The sequence below is a fragment of the Mus caroli genome, unplaced genomic scaffold (genome assembly GCF_978045245.1).
Source record: "Mus caroli unplaced genomic scaffold, Mus_caroli_1 scaffold_17, whole genome shotgun sequence".
NCBI classification, from domain to species: domain Eukaryota; kingdom Metazoa; phylum Chordata; class Mammalia; order Rodentia; family Muridae; genus Mus; species Mus caroli.
This window is the reverse complement of record NW_028227272.1, coordinates 16,453,100-16,472,698: the sequence shown is the minus strand read 5'-3', so window position 1 is coordinate 16,472,698 and position 19,599 is coordinate 16,453,100. Positions and strand designations below refer to the sequence as shown.

The window sequence follows — 19,599 nt, the reverse complement described above, 5'->3', positions numbered from 1 at the left end:
CTCAGGACACTGCAGTTCTCTCCAATTATTTTATTTGAAGGGAGGGGCTAACTGTATATCTACAGGCACAACAGAACATCATTAAGAATCACTTTATTGTTATGTTCTTTTGTCAGAGCAGTAGTAATTGGGACTAGGATAACATAGGTCCTCAGGTCCTTGACTGCCCAAGTAGCACTGAGTATTGGTTCCCTCTCATGGAGTAGGTTTTAACTCAAATCAGATAGTTGTTGGTAACTCCTACAAGTTTTGTGTCACCATTGCACCAGCATATCTATAAGATGGAAGGTTTGTAACTGTGTTGATGGTTACCTTTCTCTTTGGGTAACATGACAAGTATAGTTTAGTAGTATTTTATGAATCTATAGGTGTGAAGGCTCTAGGTAGGCAAAGCTTGACTTCTCTGTGTTCAATGAGTTGAATTTCAGCAATAAGGCCTTACCATCAGTTATAACCTTGGTAATAACCTCAGTTGTATTGGAGTTTCTATGGGGTCTCATTGGACTATGGAAGTTTCAAATGGTGGCAAGAGGTATCTAGTTGGAGCTTTGTCTCCCCCTTCTTTTGGTGATTCCGTTGTTATCAGTTTGTGGAGATCCACTTTCTTAGTTACTGTTCTGTTGTTGTGAAGAGACACTGCAAACAAGACAGCTCTTATAAAAGAAAGTATTTAATTGGGATTTTGCTTACAGTTTCAGAGGCTGAGTGCATTACTATCATGGCAGGGAGCTTGTTGGCAGGCAGATATGGTACTAGAGATGCAGCTGAGAGCTACATCCTGAACAGGAAGGAGAGAGAGAGAGAGAGAGAGAGAGAGAGAGAGAGAGAGAGAGAGAGAGAGAGACAGAGACAGAGACAGAGACAGAGAGACAGAGAGAGAGAGACAGAGAGAGAGAGAGAGACAGAGAGAGAGAGAGACAGAGAGAGAGACAGAGAGAGAGAGACAGAGAGAGAGAGACAGAGACAGACAGACAGAGAGAGGAGAGAGAGAGAGAGAGAGAGAGAGAGAGAGAGAGAGAGAGAGAGAGAGAGAGAGAAAACGAACTTTGGATGTCTCAAAGCCCACCCTAATGACATTCTTCCTACAAGGCCATACCTACTACTACAAGACCACATCTCTTTTTTTTTTTGATTTTTAATATTTTTATTACATATTTTCCTCAATTACATTTCCAATGCTATCCCAAAAGTCCCCCATAGCGCCCCCCACTTCCCTACCCACCCATTCCCATTCTTTTGGCCCTGGCATTCCCCTATATTGGGGCATATAAAGTTTGCAAGTCCAATGGGCCTCTCTTTCCATTGATGGCCGACTAGGCCATCTTTCGATACATATGCAGCTAGAGACAAGAGCTCCGGGGTTCTGGTTAGTACATCATGTTGTTCCAACAATAGGGTTGCAGATCCCTTTAGCTCCTTGGGTACTTTCTCTAGCTTCTCCATTGGGAGCCCTGTGATACATCCAATAGCTGACTGTGAACATCCACTCCTGTGTTTGCTAGGCCCCGGCATCGTCTCACAAGAGACAGCTATATTTGGGTCCTTTCAGCAAAATCTTGCTAGTGTATGCAATGGTGTCAGCGTTTAGAAGCTGATTATGGGATGGATCCCTGGATACGGCAGTCTCTAAATGGTCCATCCTTTCATCACAGCTACGAACTTTGTCTCTGTAACTCCTTCCCTGGGTGTTTTGTTCCCAATTCTAAGAAGGTGCACAGTGTCCACACTTTGGTCTTCATTCTTCTTGAGTTTCATGGGTTTAGCAAATTGTATCTTATATCTTGGGTATCCTAAGTTTTGGGCTAATATCCACTTATCAGTGAATACATATTGTGTGAGTTCTTTTGTGATTGTGTTACTTCACTCAAGATGATGCCCTCCAGGTCCATCCATTTGGCTAGGAATTTCATAAATTCATTCTTTTTAATAGCTGAGTAGTACTCCATTGTGTAAATGTACCATAATTTCTGTATCCATTCCTCTGTTGAGGGACATCTGGGTTCTTTCCAGCTTCTGGCTATTATAAATAGGGCTGCTATGAACATAGTGGAGCATGTGTCCTTTTTACCGGTTGGGACATCTTCTGGATATATGCCCAGGAGAGGTATTGCTGGATCCTCCGGTAGTACTATGTCCAATTTTCTGAGGAACCGCCAGACTGATTTCCAGAGTGGTTGTACAAGCTTGCAATCCCACCAACAATGGAGGAGTGTTCCTCTTTCTCCACATCCTCGCCAGCATCTGCTGTCACCTGAATTTTTGATCTTAGCCATTCTGACTGGTGTGAGGTGGAATCTCAGGGTTGTTTTGATTTGCATTTCCCTGATGATTAAGGATGTTGAACATTTTTTCAGGTGTTTCTCTGCCATTCGGTATTCCTCGGGTGAGAATTCTTTGTTCAGTTCTGAGCCCCATTTTTTAATGGGGTTATTTGACTTTCTGGAGTCCACCTTCTTGAGTTCTTTATATATATTGGATATTAGTCCCTTATCTGATTTAGGATAGGTGAAGATCTTTTCCCAATCTGTTGGTGGTTTTTTTGTCTTATTGATGGTGTCTTTAGCCTTGCAGAAGCTTTGTAGTTTCATGAGGTCCCACTTGTCAATTCTCGATCTTACAGCACAAGCCATTACTGTTCTATTCAGGAATTTTTCCCCTGTGCCCATATCTTCAAGGCTTTTCCCCACTTTCTCCTCTATAAGTTTCAGTGTCTCTGGTTTTATGTGAAGTTCCTTGATCCACTTAGACTTGACCTTAGTACAAGGAGATAGGAATGGATCGATTCGCATTCTTCTACATGTTAACAACCAGTTGTGCCAGCACCATTTGTTGAAAATGCTGTCTTTCTTCCACTGGATGTTTTTAGCTCCCTTGTTGAAGATCAAGTGACCGTAGGTGTGTGGGTTCATTTCTGGGTCTTCAATTCTATTCCATTGGTCTATTTGTCTGTCACTATACCAGTACCATGCAGTTTTTATCACAATTGCTCTGTAGTAGAGCTTTAGGTCCGGCATGGTGATTCCACCAGAGGTTCTTTTATCCTTGAGAAGAGTTTTTGCTATCCTAGGTTTTTTGTTATTCCAGATGAATTTGCAGATTGCACTTTCTAATTCGTTGAAGAATTGATTTGGAATTTTGATGGGGATTGCATTGAATCTGTAGATTGCTTTTGGCAAGATAGCCATTTTTACAATGTTGATCCTGCCAATCCATGAGCATGGGAGATCTTTCCATCTTCTGAGATCTTCTATAATTTCTTTCTTCAGAGACTTGAAGTTTTTATTATACAGATCTTTCACTTCCTTAGTTAGAGTCACGCCAAGATATTTTATATTATTTGTGACTATTGAGAAGGGTGTTGTTTCCCTAATTTCTTTCTCAGCCTGTTTATTCTTTGTGTAGAGAAAGGCCATTGATTTGTTTGAGTTAATTTTATATCCAGCTACTTCACCGAAGCTGTTTATCAGGCTTAGGAGTTCTCTGGTGGAATTTTTAGGGTCACTTATATATACTATCATATCATCTGCAAAAAGTGATATTTTGACTTCATCTTTTCCAATTTGTATCCCTTTGATCTCCTTTTGTTGTCGAATTGCTCTGGCTAGGACTTCAAGTTCAATGTTGAATAGGTATGGAGAAAGTGGACAGCCTTGTCTAGTCCCTGATTTTAGAGGGATTGCTTCAAGCTTCTGACCATTTACTTTGATGTTGGCTACTGGTTTGCTGTAGATTGCTTTTATCATGTTTAGGTATGGGCCTTGAGTTCCTGATCTTTCCAAGACTTTTATCATGAATGGGTGTTGGATCTTGTCAAATGCTTTTTCCGCATCTAAGGAGATGACCATGTGGTTTTTGTCTTTGAGTTTGTTTATATACTGGATTACGTTGATGGATTTCCGTATATTGAACCATCCCTGCATCCCTGGGATGAAACCTACTTGGTCAGGATGGATGATTGTTTTGATGTGTTCTTGGATTCGGTTAGCAAGAACTTTATTGAGGATTTTTGCATCAATATTCATAAGGGATATTGGTCTGAAGTTTTCTATCTTTGTTGGGTCTTTTTGTGGTTTAGGTATCAGAGTAATTGTGGCTTCATAGAATGAGTTGGGTAGAGTACCTTCTGTTTCTATTTTGTGGAATAGTTTGTGAAGAACTGGGATTAGATCTTCTTTGAAGGTCTGATAGAACTCTGCACTAAACCCATCTGGTCCTGGGCTTTTATTAGTTGGGAGACTATTAATGACTGCTTCTATTTCTTTGGGGGATATAGGGCTGTTTAGATCATTAACCTGATCTTGATTCAACTTTGGTACCTGGTATCTGTCTAGGAACTTCTCCATTTCATCCAGGTTCTCCAGTTTTGTTGAGTATAGCCTTTGGTAGAAGGATCTGATGGTGTTTTGGATGTCTTCAGGATCTGTTGTTATGTCTCCTTTTTCATTTCTGATTTTGTTAATTAGGATGCTTTCCCTGTGCCCTCTAGTGAGTCTGGCTAAGGGTTTATCTATCTTGTTGATTTTCTCAAATAACCAGCTCCTTGATTGGTTGATTCTTTGAATAGTTTTTCTTGTTTCCACTTGGTTGATTTCACCCCTGAGTTTGATTATTTCCTGCCGTCTACTCCTCTTGGGTGAATTTGCTTCCTTTTGTTCTAGTGCTTTTAGGTGTGTTGTCAAGCTGCTAATGTGTGCTCTCTCTAGTTTCCTTTTGGAGGCACTCAGAGTTATGAGTTTTCCTCTTAGAAATGCTTTCATTGCGTCCCATAAGTTTGGGTATGTTGTGGCTTCATTTTCATTGAACTCTAAAAAGTCCTTAATTTCTTTCTTTATTCCTTCCTTGACCAAGGTATCATTGAGAAGAGTGTTGTTCAGTTTCCACGTGAAGGTTGGCTTTCTAGTATTTATTTTGTTATTGAAGATCAGCCTTAGTCCATGGTGATCTGATAGGATGCATGGGACAATTTCAATATTTTTGTATCTGTTGAGGCCTGTTTTGTGACCAATTATGTGGTCAATTTTGGAGAAGGTACCATGAGGTGCTGAGAAGAAGGTATATCCTTTTGTTTTAGGATAGAATGTTCTGTAGATATCTGCCAGATCCATTTGATTCATAATTTCTCTTAGTTTCTCTGTGTCCCTGTTTAGTTTCTGTTTCCATGATCTGTCCATTGGTGAAAGTGGTGTGTTGAAGTCTCCCACTATTATTGTATGAGGTGCAATGTGTGCTTTGAGATTTACTAAAGTTTCTTTAATGAATGTGGCTGCCTTTGTATTTGGAGCATAGATATTCAGGATTGATAGTTCCTCTTGGAGGATTTTCCTTTGATGAGTATGAAGTGTCCCTCCCTGTCTTTTTTAATGACTTTGGGTTGGAAGTCAATCTTATCAGATATTAGAATGGCTACTCCAGCTTGTTTCTTCATACCATTTGCTTGGAAAATTGTTTTCCAGCCTTTCATTCTGAGGTAGTGTCTATCTTTTTCTCTGAGATGAGTTTCCTGTAAGCAGCAAAATGTTGGGTCTTGTTTGTGTAGCCAGTTTGTTAGTCTATGTCTTTTTATCGGGGAGTTGAGTCCATTGATATTAAGAGATATTAAGGAAAAGTAATTGTTGTTTCCTGTTATTTTTGTTGTTAAAGTTGGCATTCTGTTCTTGTGGCTGTCTTCTTTTAGGTTTGTTGAGGGATTACCTTCTTGTTGTTTCTAGGGCGTGGTTCCTGTCCTTGTATTGGTTTTTTTCTGTTATTATCCTTTGAAGGGCTGGATTCCTGGAGAGATAATGTGTGAATTTGGTTTTGTCGTGGAATACTTTGGTTTCTCCATCTATGTTAATTGAGAGTTTGGCTGGGTATAGTAGCCTGGGCTGGAGTTTGTGTTCTTTTAGTGTCTGTATAACATCCGTCCAGGATCTTCTGGCTTTCATAGTCTCTGGTGAAAAATCTGGTGTAATTCTGATAGGCTTGCCTTTATATGTTACTTGGCCTTTTTCTCTTACTGCTTTTAGTATTCTATCTTTATTTAGAGCATTTGTTGTTCTGATTATTATGTGTCGGGAGGTATTTCTTTTCTGGTCCAGTCTATTTGGAGTTCTGTAGGCTTCTTGTATGTTCATGGGCATCTCTTTCTTTAGATTTGGGAAGTTTTCTTCTATAATTTTGTTGAAGATGTTTGCTGGTCCTTTGAGTTGAAAATCTTCATTCTCATCCACTCCTATTATCCGTAGGTTTGGTCTTCTCATTGTGTCCTGTATTTCTTGGATGTTTTGAGTTAGGATCTTTTTGCATTTTACATTTTCCTTGATTGTTGTGCCGATGTTCTCTATGGAATCTTCTGCACCTGAGATTCTCTCTTCCATCTCTTGTATTCTGTTGCTGATGCTCGTATCTATGGTTCCAGATTTCTTTCCTAGGGTTTCTATCTCCAGTGTTGCCTCATTTTGGGTTTTCTTTATTGTGTCTACTTCCCTTTTTAGGTCTAGTATGGTTTTGTTCATTTCCATCATCTGTTTGAATGTGTTTTCCTGTTTTTCTTTAAGGACTTCTACCTGTTTGATTGTGTTATCCTGTTTTTCTTTAAGGACTTCTACCTGTTTGATTGTGTTATCCTGTTTTTCTTTAAGGACTTGTAACTCTTTAGCCATGTTCTCCTGTAATTCTTTAAGTGAGTTATTAAAGTCCTTCTTGATGTCCTCTACCATCATCATGAGATATGCTTTTAGATCCGTGTCTAGCTTTTCCGGTGTGTTGGGGTGCCCTGGACTGGGCGAAGTGGGGGTGCTGGGTTCTGATGATGGTGAGTGGTCTTGGTTTCTGTTAGTAAGATTATTACGTTTACCTTTCGCCATCTGGTAATCTCTGGGGTTAGTTGTTATCGTTGTCACTGTTTAAAGTTTGGAGCAGAAGCTGTGTTCCACTCACCAGCAGTCTCTAAATCCTGTGGCGGGGGTCGTGGGTAGCTGGCGGTACCCCGGTGCTCGTCCAGCCGGAAGAGGCCTGTGGTCCTACTCAGGCCGGTTTTCTGCTTCCCTAACTAATGCAGTCTCTGGTCCCGCGTGCAATTGGATTGGAGCAGAAGCTGTGTTCCACTCACCAGAAGTCTTAAGATCCTGTGGCGGGTGTTGTGGGTAGCTGGCGAGTGTCAGCCGACCCTGTGCCCTAGCTACCCAGGTGCTTTTCTGACCGGAAGAGGCTTGTGGCCCTAAGTAGGCCGGATTTCTCTCTCCCCAACCAGAGCAGTCTCAGGTCCCGCGTGATTGGACTGGAGCAGAAGCTGTGTTCCACTCACCAGCAGTCCCAAAATCCTGTGGCGGGGGTCGTGGGTAGCTGGCGGGTGTCAGGCAACCCTGCGCTCTAGCTACCCCGGCGCTGATCCGGCCGGATGAGGCCTGTGGCCCTACTCAGGCCGGTTTCTGCTTCCCTAACTAATGCAGTCTCAGGTCCCGCGCACAATTGGATTGGAGCAGAAGCTGTGTTCCACTCACCAGAAGTCTTAAGATCCTGTGGCGGGTGTTGTGGGTAGCTGGCGAGTGTCAGCCGACCCTGCGCCCTAGCTGCCCCGGTGCTTTTCTCAAGACCACATCTCTTAATCCTTCTAATTCTTTCAAATAATAACACACCCTGGTGACTAAACATTCAAGCATATGAGTGAATGTGGTCATTTTTTCAAACTACCACAACCAACGAGAGCCTTGGGAATAGCTTGGGTTGTTTTGGGGTTCCCATGGGACCCCCTTAGCCAAATACTTGATTAGATGTAACCCAGTCATTATCCAGAAAGCTTCATTGGATAATTAGAGATGTCCAGATGGGGCTATTTCTCCCTTGTTGCTTGGAAATTTCATCATTTCATCTTGATAACCTTCATCTATCTATCTATCTATCTATCTATCTATCTATCTATCTATCTATCTATCTATTATAGGAAGTTTCGATGGTATTAGGTTCCCATATAATCCTTCAATTATTCCTTTGTTTTAGTGATTCCCCCAAAAGTAAGGGCTACCCTGCTTAGCCATGTTCCTTCCCCCTTTCCATTTGATCTCCTTCCAGCATGCTCCCATCCTTCCAAAAGTATTTATTCTATTTCCCCATATTTGAGAGATCCATTTCTCTCACCTAGTCTCTTTCTCTCTACCTACTCTCTGTTTTTATATGGACTGTAGCTTGCTTATTAATGACTTAAAAGTTAACATCCACATATAAGTGAATACCTACCATATTCATCTTACTGGGTCTGAGTTACCTCAGTCAGGATGACTTATTTCTAGTTATATACATTTGCCTACAAATTCCATGATTTTTTGTTTTCTATATTTCAAATTTTAATTTATTTAAAATAATAAAATGTAATAAAGATATTCAAAATTTTATTTTTAAAAATTCTTATTCTTATCATCATCATCATCATCATTGTTATTTGATATTTTCTTTATTTACATTTCAAATGTTATCCCCTTTCCTGGTTTCTCCTCCAAAAATCCCCTATCCCACCCTCCCTCCCTCTGCTCACCAATACACATACTCCTGCTTCCTTGTCCTGGAATTGCACTATACTGGGACATTGAGCCTTCTCAGGACCAAGGCCTATCCTCCCATTGATGTCCAACAAGGCCATCTGCTGCTTCAAATGAAGTTGGAGCCATGGGTCCCTCCATGTGTACTCTGTTGTTGGTGGTTTAGTCCCTGGGAGCTCTGAGGGTACTGGCTGGTTCATATTGTTGCTCCTCCTATGGGACTGCAAACTCCTTCAGCTCCTTTGGACATTTCTCTAGCTCCTCCATTGGGGACCTTGTGTTCAGTCCAATGGTTGGCTGAGAGCACCCACCTCTGTATTTGCCAGGCACTGGCAGAGTCTCTCAAGAGACAGCTATATCAGGCTCCTGTGAATAGTGTTTGCATCCACAATAGTGTCTGGGTTTGGTGACTATATTTGGGATGGATCCCCAGGTGGGGCAGTCTCTGGATGGTCTTTCCTTCAGTCTCTCCTCCATACTTTGTCTCTGCATCTCCTCCCATGGGTATTTTGTTTCCCCTTCTAAGAAGGACTGCCGTATTCATAATTTGGTCTTCTTTCTTCTTGAGCTTCATTTGGACTGTGAATTGCATCTTGGGTATTCTGAGCTTCTGGGCTAATATCAACTTATCAGTGAGTGTATACCATGTGTGTTCTTTTGTGATTGGGTTACCTCATCAGGATGATATTTTTCAGTTCCTTCCATTTGCCTAAGAACTTCATGAATTCATTGTTTTTAATAGCTGAGTACTCCATTGTGTAAATGTACCATGCTTTCTGTATCCATTCCTCTGTTGAGGGACATCTGGGTTGTTTCCAGCTTCTGGATTTATAAATAAGGCTTCTATGAACAAAGTGGAGTATGTGTCCTTATTATGTGCTGGAACATCTTCTGGGTATATGCCCAGGAGTGATATAGCTGGGTCCTCAGGTAGTACTATGTCCAATCTTCTGACGAACTGCTAAACTGATTTCCAGAGTGCAATTTTTACCAGCTTGCAATCTCACCAGCAGTGGAGGAGTCTTCCTGTTCTCTACATCCTTGCCAAAATCTGATGTCATCTGAGTTTTAGATCTTCGCCATTCTGACTGGTGTGAAGTGGAATCTCAGGGTTGTTTGATTTTCATTTCCCTGATGACTAAGGATGTTGAATATTTCTTTAGGTGCTTCTCAGCTATTCTTATTCCTCAGCAGATAATTCTTTAGCTCTGCATCCCATTTTTAAATAGGGTTATGTGATTCACTGGAGTCTAATTTCGTAAGTTCTTTGTATATATTGGATATTAGCCCTCTATTGGATGTAGGATTGCTAAAGATCTTTTCCCAATCTGTTGGTTGCTGTTTTGTCTTATGGACAGTGTTTTTTGCCTTACAGAAGCTTAATAATTTTATGAGGTCCCATTTGTTAATTCTTGATCTTAGAGCATAAGCTATTGGTGTTCTGTTCAGGAAATTTTCTCCTGTGCCCATGTGTGTGAGGCTCTTCCCCACTTTTTTTTTTTAAATTAGTTTCAGTGTATCTGTTTTTTTGTGAAGGTCCTTGATCCATTTGGACTTGAGCTTTGTACAAGGAGATAAGAATAGATTGATTTTCATTCTTCTGCATGCTAATTGCCAGTTGAACCAGGACCATTTGTTGAAAATGGTGTCTGTTTTCCATTAGATGGTTTTAGTTTCTTTGTCAAAGATCGAGTGACTGTCGGTGTGTGGGTTCATTTCTTGGTCTTCAATTCTGTTCCACTGATCTACCTGCTTGTCACTATACAAATACGATGCAGTTTTTTTTTATTTTTATTTTTTTTTATCACAATTGCTCTGTAGTACAGCTTGAGGTCCAGGATGCTGATTTCCCCCAGAGGTTCTTTTATTTAGAGAATGTTTTTTGGTGTCCTGCATTTTTTGTTATTCCAGATGAATCTGAGAATTCCTCTTTCTAACTCAATAAAGAATTGAGTTGGATTTTTGCTGGGGATTGCATTGAACCTGTAGATTGCTTTAGGCAAGATGGCCATTTTTACTATATTATTCCTACCGATCCACTAGCATTGGAGATCTTTCCATCTTCTGAGGTCTTCTTTGATTTTTTCCTTCAGAGACTTGAAGTTCTTGTCATACAGATCTTTTACTTGTTTGGACAGAGTCACACCAACATACTTTATATTGTTTGTGACTATTGTGAAGGGTGTTGTCTCCCTAATGTCTTTCTCAGACTCTCTATCCTTTGAGTATAGGAAAGCTACTGATTTGAGTTAATTTTATATCTGGACACTTTGCTGAAGTTGTTTATTAGCTGTAGGAGTTCTATGGTGGAGTTTTTAGGGTCACTTAAGTATATTATCATATCATCTGCAAATAGTGATAGTTTGACTTCTTCATTTCAAATTTGTATCCCTTTGACTTCCTTTTGTTGTCTAATTGCTCTAGCTAAAACTTCAAGTACCATATTGTATGGATAGGAAGAGAGAGGACAGTCTTGTCTAGTTTGTGATTTTAGTGGGATTGCTTCAAGTTTCTCTCCATTTTGTTTGATGTTGGCTACTAGTTTGTTGTATATTGCTTTTTTACTATCTTTAGGTATGAGCCTTGAATTCCTGATCTTTCCAAGACTTTAATCATGAATGGGTACTGGATTTTGTTGAATGCTTTTTCAGCATCTAATGAGATGATCATATAGTTTTTTTTCTTTTGTTTATATAGTGGATTACGCTGATGGATTTTCATATATTGAACCATCCCTGCATCTCTGGGATGAAGCCTACTTGATCTTGGTGAATGATTGTTTTGATGTGTTCTTGGGTTTGGTTGGCAAGAATTTTATTGAATATTTTTGCATTGATATTCATAAGGGAAATTGGTCTGAAGTTCTCTTTCTTTGTTGGGTCTTTGTGTGGTTTTGGTATCAGTGTAATTGTGGCTTCATAGAATGAATTGGTAGAGTACCTTTTGTTTCTATTTTGTGAAATAGTTTGAGGAGTATTGGTATTAGGTCTTCTTTGAAGGTCTGATAGAATTATGTACTAAAATCATATGGTGCTGGTCTTTTTAGTTGTTGTTGTTTTTGGGAAATTTTTATGACTTCTTCTATTTCTTTAGAGGTTGTGGGACTGTTTAGATCTTTTATCTGATCCTGATTTAACTTTGGTATTTGGTATCTGTCTAGAAAATTATCAATTTCATTCAGATTTTCCAGTTGTGTTGAGCATAGGCTTTTGCAGTAGAATCTGATGATTTTTTTTTTTTTTTTTTGGATTTCCTCAGTTTCTGTTGTTATATCTCCCTTTTCACTTCTGACTTTAAAAAATTTGGATACTGTTCCTGTGCCCTCTGGTTAGTCTGGCCAAGGGTTTATCGATCTTGTTGATTTTTTTCAAAGAACCAGCTCCTGGTTTGGTTGATTCTTTTTATACTTCTTTTTGTTTCTACTTGGTTGACTTTAGCCTCAAGTTTGACTATTTTCAGCTGAATACTCTTTTTGGGTGTATTTGCTTCTTTTTGTTCTGAAGCTTTTAGGTATGTTGTTAAATTGCTAGTGTATGCTCTCTCCAGTTTCTTTTTGGAGGCACTCAGAGCTATGAGTTTTCCTTTTAGCACTGATTTCTTTGTGTCCCATATGTTTGGGTATGTTGTACCTTCATTTTCTTTATATTCTAAAAATTCTTTAATTTCTTTCTTTTTTTTTCTTCCTTGACCAAGTTCTCATTGAATAGAGCATTGTTCAGCTTCCATGTGTTTATGGGCTTATGTTGTTTGTGTTGCTATTGAAGACCAGCCTTAATCTGTAATTATCTGATAGGCAGCATCATGTTATTTCAATCTTCTTATATCTGTTGAGGTCTGATTTGTGATTGATTATATGGTCACTGTTATATTATACTGATTACATTACACTGTTCTTGTGTGAGGTGCAATGTGTGCTTTGAGCTTTAGTAAAGTTTCTTTTATGAATGTTGGTTTCCTTGCATTTGTAGGATAGATGTTCTGAATTGAGAGTTCATCCTAGTAGATTTTTTCTTTGATGAGTATGAAATGTTCTTCCTCATCTTTTTTGATAGGTTTTGGTTGAAAGTCTATTTTATTTGATATTAGAATGACTACTCCAGCTTGTTTCTTGGGTCCATATTTTTGGAAAATGTTTTCCTAGCCATTTACTCTGAGGTAGTGCCTGTCTTTGTCACTAGGTGCATTTCCTGTATGCAGCAAAATGCTGGGTCATGTTTATGTGCCCAGTCTGTTAGTCTATGTCTTTTTATTGGGGAATTGAGTTCATTGATGTTCAGAGATATTAAGGACCAGTGATTATTGCTTCCTGTTATTTTTGTTGTTAGAGGTGGAATTATGTTTGTGTGGTTATCTTTGTTTTGGTTTGTCGAAAGAAGATTACTTTCTTGCTTTTTCTTGTGTGTAGTTACTCTCTTTGTACTGAATTTTTCCATCTATTATCTTTTGTAGGTCTGTATGTGGAAAGATATTGTTTAAATTTTTATCATGGAATAACTTGGTTTCTCCATCTATGGTAATTGAGAGTTTTGTTGGATATAGTAGCCTGGGCTAGCACTTTTGTTCTCTTACGGTCTCCATGACCTCTGCCCAGGATCTTCTGGCTTTTAGAGTCTCTGTTGAGAAGTCTGATGTAATTCTGATACGTCTGCCTCAATATGCTTGACATTTCCCTCTTACTCCTTTTGATATCCTTTGTTTGTTCTGTCCATTTGTGATTTGATTATTATGTGACTGGAGGAATTTTTTTCTGGTTCAATCTTTTTGGGGTTATGTAGGCTTTTTGTATGTTTATGGGCATCTCTTTCTTTAGGCCAGTGATGATTTCTTCTATAATTGTGTTGAAGATAGTTACTGGCTCTTTGAATTGTGAATCTTCTCTCTCTTCTATACCTATTATCCTTAGGTTTGGTCTTTTCATTGTCCTGGATTTCCTGGATATTTTGGGATAGGAACTTTGTGCATTTTGCATTTTCTTTGACTGTTGTGTCAATGTTTTATCTGGTATATTCAACACCTGAGATTCTCTCTTTTATCTCCTGTATTTTGTTGGTGATGCTTGCATCTATGGCTCCTGATCTCTTTCCTAGGTTTTCTATATCCATGGTTGTCTCCCTTTGTGATTTCTTTATTGTTTCCATTTCCATTTTTAGATCCTGAATGGTTTTGTTCAGTTCCTTTACCTGTTTAGTTATGTTTTCCTGTAATTCTTTAAGGTATTCATTTGTTTCCTTTTTAAGGGGTTCTATCTGTTTACTTGTGTTCTCCTGTATTCTTTAAAGGGAGTTATTTATGTCCTTCTTAAAGTCCTCTATCATCATCATGAGATGTGATTTTAAATCAGAATCTTGCTTTTCTGGTGTGTTGGGGGTATCCACGAATTGCTGTGGTGGGAGAATTGGGTTCTGATGATGTCAAGTAGTCTTGGTTTCTGTTGCTTACATTCTTGCTCTTGCCTCCTGTCATATGATTATCTTTGGTGGTACCTGGTCTTGCTCTGTCTAACTGAATCTTGTCCCTCCTGTGAGCCTGTGAGCCTGTGAGCCTGTGAGCCTGTGATATTAGGTATGCCAGCACTATTGGGAGACCAACTCTCTCTGGGTGGAATTTGGGTACATAGAGCTGTGGCACAGGATCGGCTATGGTGTACAGATAGAAACTGGAAGGATCCTGTCCCTGACTTGCTCCTTGGTTCCTGTGTCCTGTAGGCTTTGGGCAGGTCCCATTTAGGCCAGGTATTGGAGCAGAAGTGGTGGTCTCCCCTGTGACTTTAGTTGGGTGACCAGCTCTTTTAAGGTGGAATTTTTGTAAGGATAGATGTGGTATAGGGTCAGCTCCGGGGTGCAGATGGAAACTGGAAGCAAAAAGAATCTTATACTTTAGTTGTTCTATTTTCTTGTTACCACAGTCAATCTTTCATCTAGGTTTCACCAGAACTACAGGTTTTTAATTGAAATTATCACATAAATATCTTACGGAGTCTTTGCTTCCTCTGAAATGAGCCAGCATTCCATAGTCTTTCTTGCTTTCTTATTATATGTCATGTTTCCAGGATATTCCATTAAGCTCTGAACATCATTGTCATTTTTGTTCTGTTCTGTTTTGTTTTATTTTGTTTTGTTTTGTTTTTGTTTTTGTTTTTAGCACAAAGTTTAAAACTCCTTCTACAATCTTGGTCCAAGTCTGTCACAATAGCCTACTTTCTGGTACCAATTTCTCTTTTAGTCCTATCAGTGATAAACTTAACACCAACTCAGCAAAAAGGAAGTCATACCTGATTCTAAAACCTAGCAAACTATATGGATTTACTGAAGTCATGATTTTGGGGAAGAATCTATAACCTCCATTTTACTAAATCAGCATAACCCTTAACTACATTCTAAATATTTGTGCTTATGCTCACAGATAAGCATAATTCTCAACATTTTATCAAAGAAACTATTTGCAACAGTTGGAGACTATTACAAAAAACCACAACTAATTAAAATACAGTAAAGAAGAAATTGTATGATACCAATTCCCAAATTATATATCTATTACACAACTACTCTACCTAAGGCTCAAGGATAATTTCAGAAGAAGAGCCAGAAAAATTGTAAAAGTTAGAGGAAGAGCAAGTTTGCTGCGAGGTTGTATTTCCTAGAAATATCAGAAAAGCTATACCCATGAAGTCTCATCAACATGAACAAGTGCCTAAACAAGCCGCAAGTGAGGACAACACGAATAGGCAAGTGAACTTGGAACAAGGAAGCTCAGGAGGCCTCAATAACAAACTAAGAACTACAGGAGACTAAGGGATGCCAAGAAAGTGAGATGTAGTTTTCCCCAGAGATGGCTCTGTCAAGAGGCTGTCCAATACCAAGAGGTCATCCTTGAAATCATATACAAACCAATAACATATGGACTAAACAGATTGTATTTATATATTTATAAAAATATGTACCAACAATTAAAGAAAAAGAGACCATGAATTTGTGAGAGAGCAAGGAAAGTGCATGAGTAATTGGTGGAGAGAAAGGAAAGAGAGAAAATTATATAGTTACATTATAAAATGTTGTATTACAAAACTACTATTTTATTTTATTTTATTTTATTTTATTCTATTTCATTTGTGGGGATATTTTGCCTGTATGTATGCCTGCTTACAATTTGTATACCTGGTTACCATGGAGACCAGAAGATGGAGTTATATCCTCTGGAATTGGAGTTACAGATGGTATGAGGTTCCATGTATATCCTTGGAAAAAACTGGATGCCCTGAAAGAACAGCCAGTGCTCTTAATCATTGAACCATCATTCTGGCCCCTCATTTTTATTTAACTTTTTCTTCTCATTTTATTTTAATTAAAAGAACATTATTTTTCACATAGAAAATATTAATTAATATTTTTCAGTTGTAGACTTCTGCTCTAGTAAAAAGAATTTGTAGCAATAACAAGATAATGAGATATATGTTATAATTCTGTGGGGAGGTTTGAATGGAAATGGCTTCCATAGGCTCTTAGGGAGAGCCACCTTTAGGAGGTGTAGCCTTGTTGGAGTACAGATGGCCTTTTTGGAGGAAATAGGTAACTAGGGCTGGGCTTTGAGGTGTCTAATGCTCAAACCAGGACCAGTGGCTCTTTTTCTTCCTGCTACTTGCTAATCCAGATGTAGAACCCAGAGCTACCTCTCTAGCTCCCTCTCTACCTGAATGCTTGTCATGCTTCTCATCATAATGATAATGAACTAAATAAACTTCTGACATGTAATGCTTCCTTTATAAGAGTTGCTGTGGTCATGGAGTCTCTTCACAACAGAATCTGTAAATAAGACATCCTCTAAGTATTTTTTACTGCCAAATTAAATAATTCATTGGAAATATTATTTCTTGGGTGCATACATTTTAATTTTGGGGGTTCTGTAATTGCCATCCTTGAATCATTCCCAGGCTATAGAAACTATAGAAGGATTGGTTCATTCCAAAACTTAACAAACATCTGATTGCTTATGACTAAGATATGGGTCTAGTTCTTCATTTATTTTCTCTGTTCTCCCAAACTCCACATTCCACTGAGAATTCTACCAAATTTCCATTTATTCTCAGCTCATTTGATCTTTTTTCAGTTGATATTGGTGAGCCTCTGACTAAATTTATTACATTTTAATTAACTGAGTATGTTATTCTCAGAGGAATGAAGCAAAATAAATGTGTCAAGTTTATGAAATCTCACATTTAAGCTCTGAAAATGATAGATATTCTCAAACATCAGTTACGAGTTATGCTATAAAAGTGTTACAATGAGAATGATGATTTAAAAAGCAAGTGAAATGATCTGAGAGAATATGTGGACATTGAGTGATTAAGGTTTGTATTTTTAAATTCTATTTATTTATTTATTTATTTATTTATTTATTTATTTATTATTATTTTTACATAGGAACATCCTACTTCTTAGGGAGCACTTCTGGAAATCTGCTTTATAAATTCCAGAAATGTGGATAATAATGATTTGGTATTAATGGGTAAAAAAATAGGAGTTATTTATTTATGTAATTACTTAAGAATCAGATATACTATATGTTTATCTTATGAATGAGAGAATTCCAAAGGTAAATTAATCTGCCCAAGGTTATAATGAGTGCTGTGGATGTATCTCAGTAGGGGAGTGCTTGTCTACTAGGCATAAAGTTTTGGTTAGATGCCGAGCAGTACAATCAATCAATCAACCAATCGATCAACCAATCAACAAAGCAAAAGTCAAGAACAAATATGTTTAACTCCAAAACTCATGTCCTTTTGTCTCTGGTCTATTTTCTGGTCTGCCATCACCCAATCTTACCTGCTATATTGTATTTGTTTTCTCTCATAGTGAACGAGTGTTTGTCTGACTACACAGTTGTGCTTCCTATGGTTGCGATCATCGTGGTCATCATCTGTGTTGTGGGTCTTAGTGTTTACAAAATCCGTCAAAGGCATCAGTCATCTGCATACCAGAGAATCTAATTTGTAACCAAAGGAAATGGCAATAGAGTCTAGAAAAAATGTCATTATTTCCAGAATGTTGGAGGCATCTACTAAAACCAATGAGTGATTAGTGATTCAAATTGAAGCAGTATATCAATTCCTAAAATTTTTGCTTATTTCATGAAAGACTAAGGAAGATATTGAGTATTTTCTAGCTTTTGTTGGAAAAATTTAACTACTCAAATGAATATTTGAGATACACAGAATTAGCATAATGTTCAAAAGTGGTAGATATTTATAAATTATAAACCATAATTATTGACTTTAATTAGTCAGTCCTACCGATGTTTGCCTAAAGAAATGTATTTTGACATTAACATTTTTATTTTAAGAATATTTTGATGGATTTTCTTACTATCTATGTTTATTTTATGTATGTATATCTGACATGGTACTCACCTACTTTTTCATTTAAATATTTTTAGTTATCAAAATAACATATCTCATATTGTTTAGACTTTACATGAAAAAACATTTTTTTCTTCATGAATCTTGCTTCAGAATTAACAAAGATTAAGAAATGGGGGACTTTTGGGATAGCATTGGAAATGTAAATGAGGAAAATACCTACTAAAAAATATTAAAAAAAAAAAAAAGAAAAAGAAATAGGTGCCTGGTAGAGTTTGATCTGGTCTCGTGCACGAGGTGCCCGTGTCCTGCTTCCCAGCGCCTGCAGTGAAGATGTCCCACACATCCCTGGCAGCCAAGCCCTCCAACTCCAAGAACCCGCGAGTCTTCTTTGATGTGGACATCGGCAGGGAGTGAGTTGGACGAATTGTTTTAGAATTGTTTGCAGATATTGTTCCCAAACTGCAGAAAATTTTCTTGTGTTGTGTACAGGAGAAAAAGGAACTGGGTCCATGACCGGGAAGCCTCTCCATTTTAAAGGATGCCCTTTCCACTGAATTATTAAGAAATATATGATGCAGGGTGGAGACTTCTCAAATCAGAATGGGACAGGTGGCTAAAGTATTTATGGTGAAAAATTTGAAGATGAAAAATTTCATTATAAGCATGATCGGGAGGGTTTGCTGAGCATGGCAAATGCAGGCCCCAATATGAATGGTTCTCAGTTCTTTATCACAACAGTTCCAACTCCTCATTTGGATGGGAAACATGTGGTATTTGGTCAAGTCATAAAAGGACTAGGTGTGGCAAGGATGCTTGAAAATGTAGAAGTGAATGGTGAAAAATCTGCCAAACTCTGTGTTATTGCAGAATGTGGAAAATTGAAAGAAGGGGATGACTGGGGAATATTCCCCAAAGATGGCTCTGGTGACAGTCATCCAGATTTCCCCGAGGATGCAGATATAGATTTAAAAGATGTAGATAAAATTTTATTAATATCTGAAGACTAGAAAACATTGGGAGTACTTTTTTCAAGTCTCAGAACTGGGAGATGGCTATTAAAAAATATGTGAAGGTTTTAAGGTATATGGATAGTTCAAAGGCTGTTATTGAGAAAGCAGGTAGACCCAAACTGCAACCTATAGCCTTAAGTTGTGTGCTCAATATTGGTACTTGTAAGCTGAAGATGTCAAATTGGCAGGGAGCAATTGACAGTTGCTTAGAGGCTCTTGAAATGGACCCTTCAAATACTAAAGCACTGTACCGAAAAGCTCAAGAATGGCAAGGATTGAAGGGATATGATCAAGCATTGGCTGATCTTAAGAAGGCACAGGAGATTAGCCCCAGGAGATAAAGCTATCCAGGCAGAATTGCTTAAAGTTAAACATATGATAAAGGCACAGAAAGTTAAAGAGAAGGCTGTGTATGCAAAAATGTTTGCTTAATAATGATTAAACTCTCTTTAACTGTTATACATTGATTATATAAAGGACAATGTATATTACTGTCTCTGATCCCTGAGGTGTTTCCCTTGATCTTTCTCATTGTTTACATAGCAGTGCTGACATGGATCCTTCTTAATAAAGAGTTAAAAAAATACAGTGAATCTCATTTTAAAATGTTTCTGTCTGCATTTTCACCAAGAGTGGTATCTGGCAATGTTTAAACTCTAACTCTCACTAAATTTTAGGCTTTGTGGATGGTCTAGCCCAGCAGTTCTCAACCTGATGGTCC

At 38.3% G+C, this 19,599-nt stretch overlaps 1 protein-coding gene and 1 pseudogene across 1 annotated transcript in view; both read left to right on the top strand.

Moving 5' to 3' along the window:
• Lamp3 (lysosome associated membrane protein 3) overlaps positions 1 to 17,496 on the top strand; it is a 49,438-nt gene extending 31,942 nt beyond the window's left edge. Inside the window, exon 6 of the mRNA XM_021184516.3 lies at positions 17,363 to 17,496. Coding sequence (XP_021040175.1) covers positions 17,363 to 17,496 — 134 coding nt within the window. The remainder of the gene's footprint in view (positions 1 to 17,362) is intronic.
• A 702-nt stretch (positions 17,497 to 18,198) lies between these two features.
• LOC110311254 (peptidyl-prolyl cis-trans isomerase D pseudogene) lies at positions 18,199 to 19,310 on the top strand (annotated as a pseudogene).
• The last annotated feature ends 289 nt before the right edge of the window (positions 19,311 to 19,599 follow it).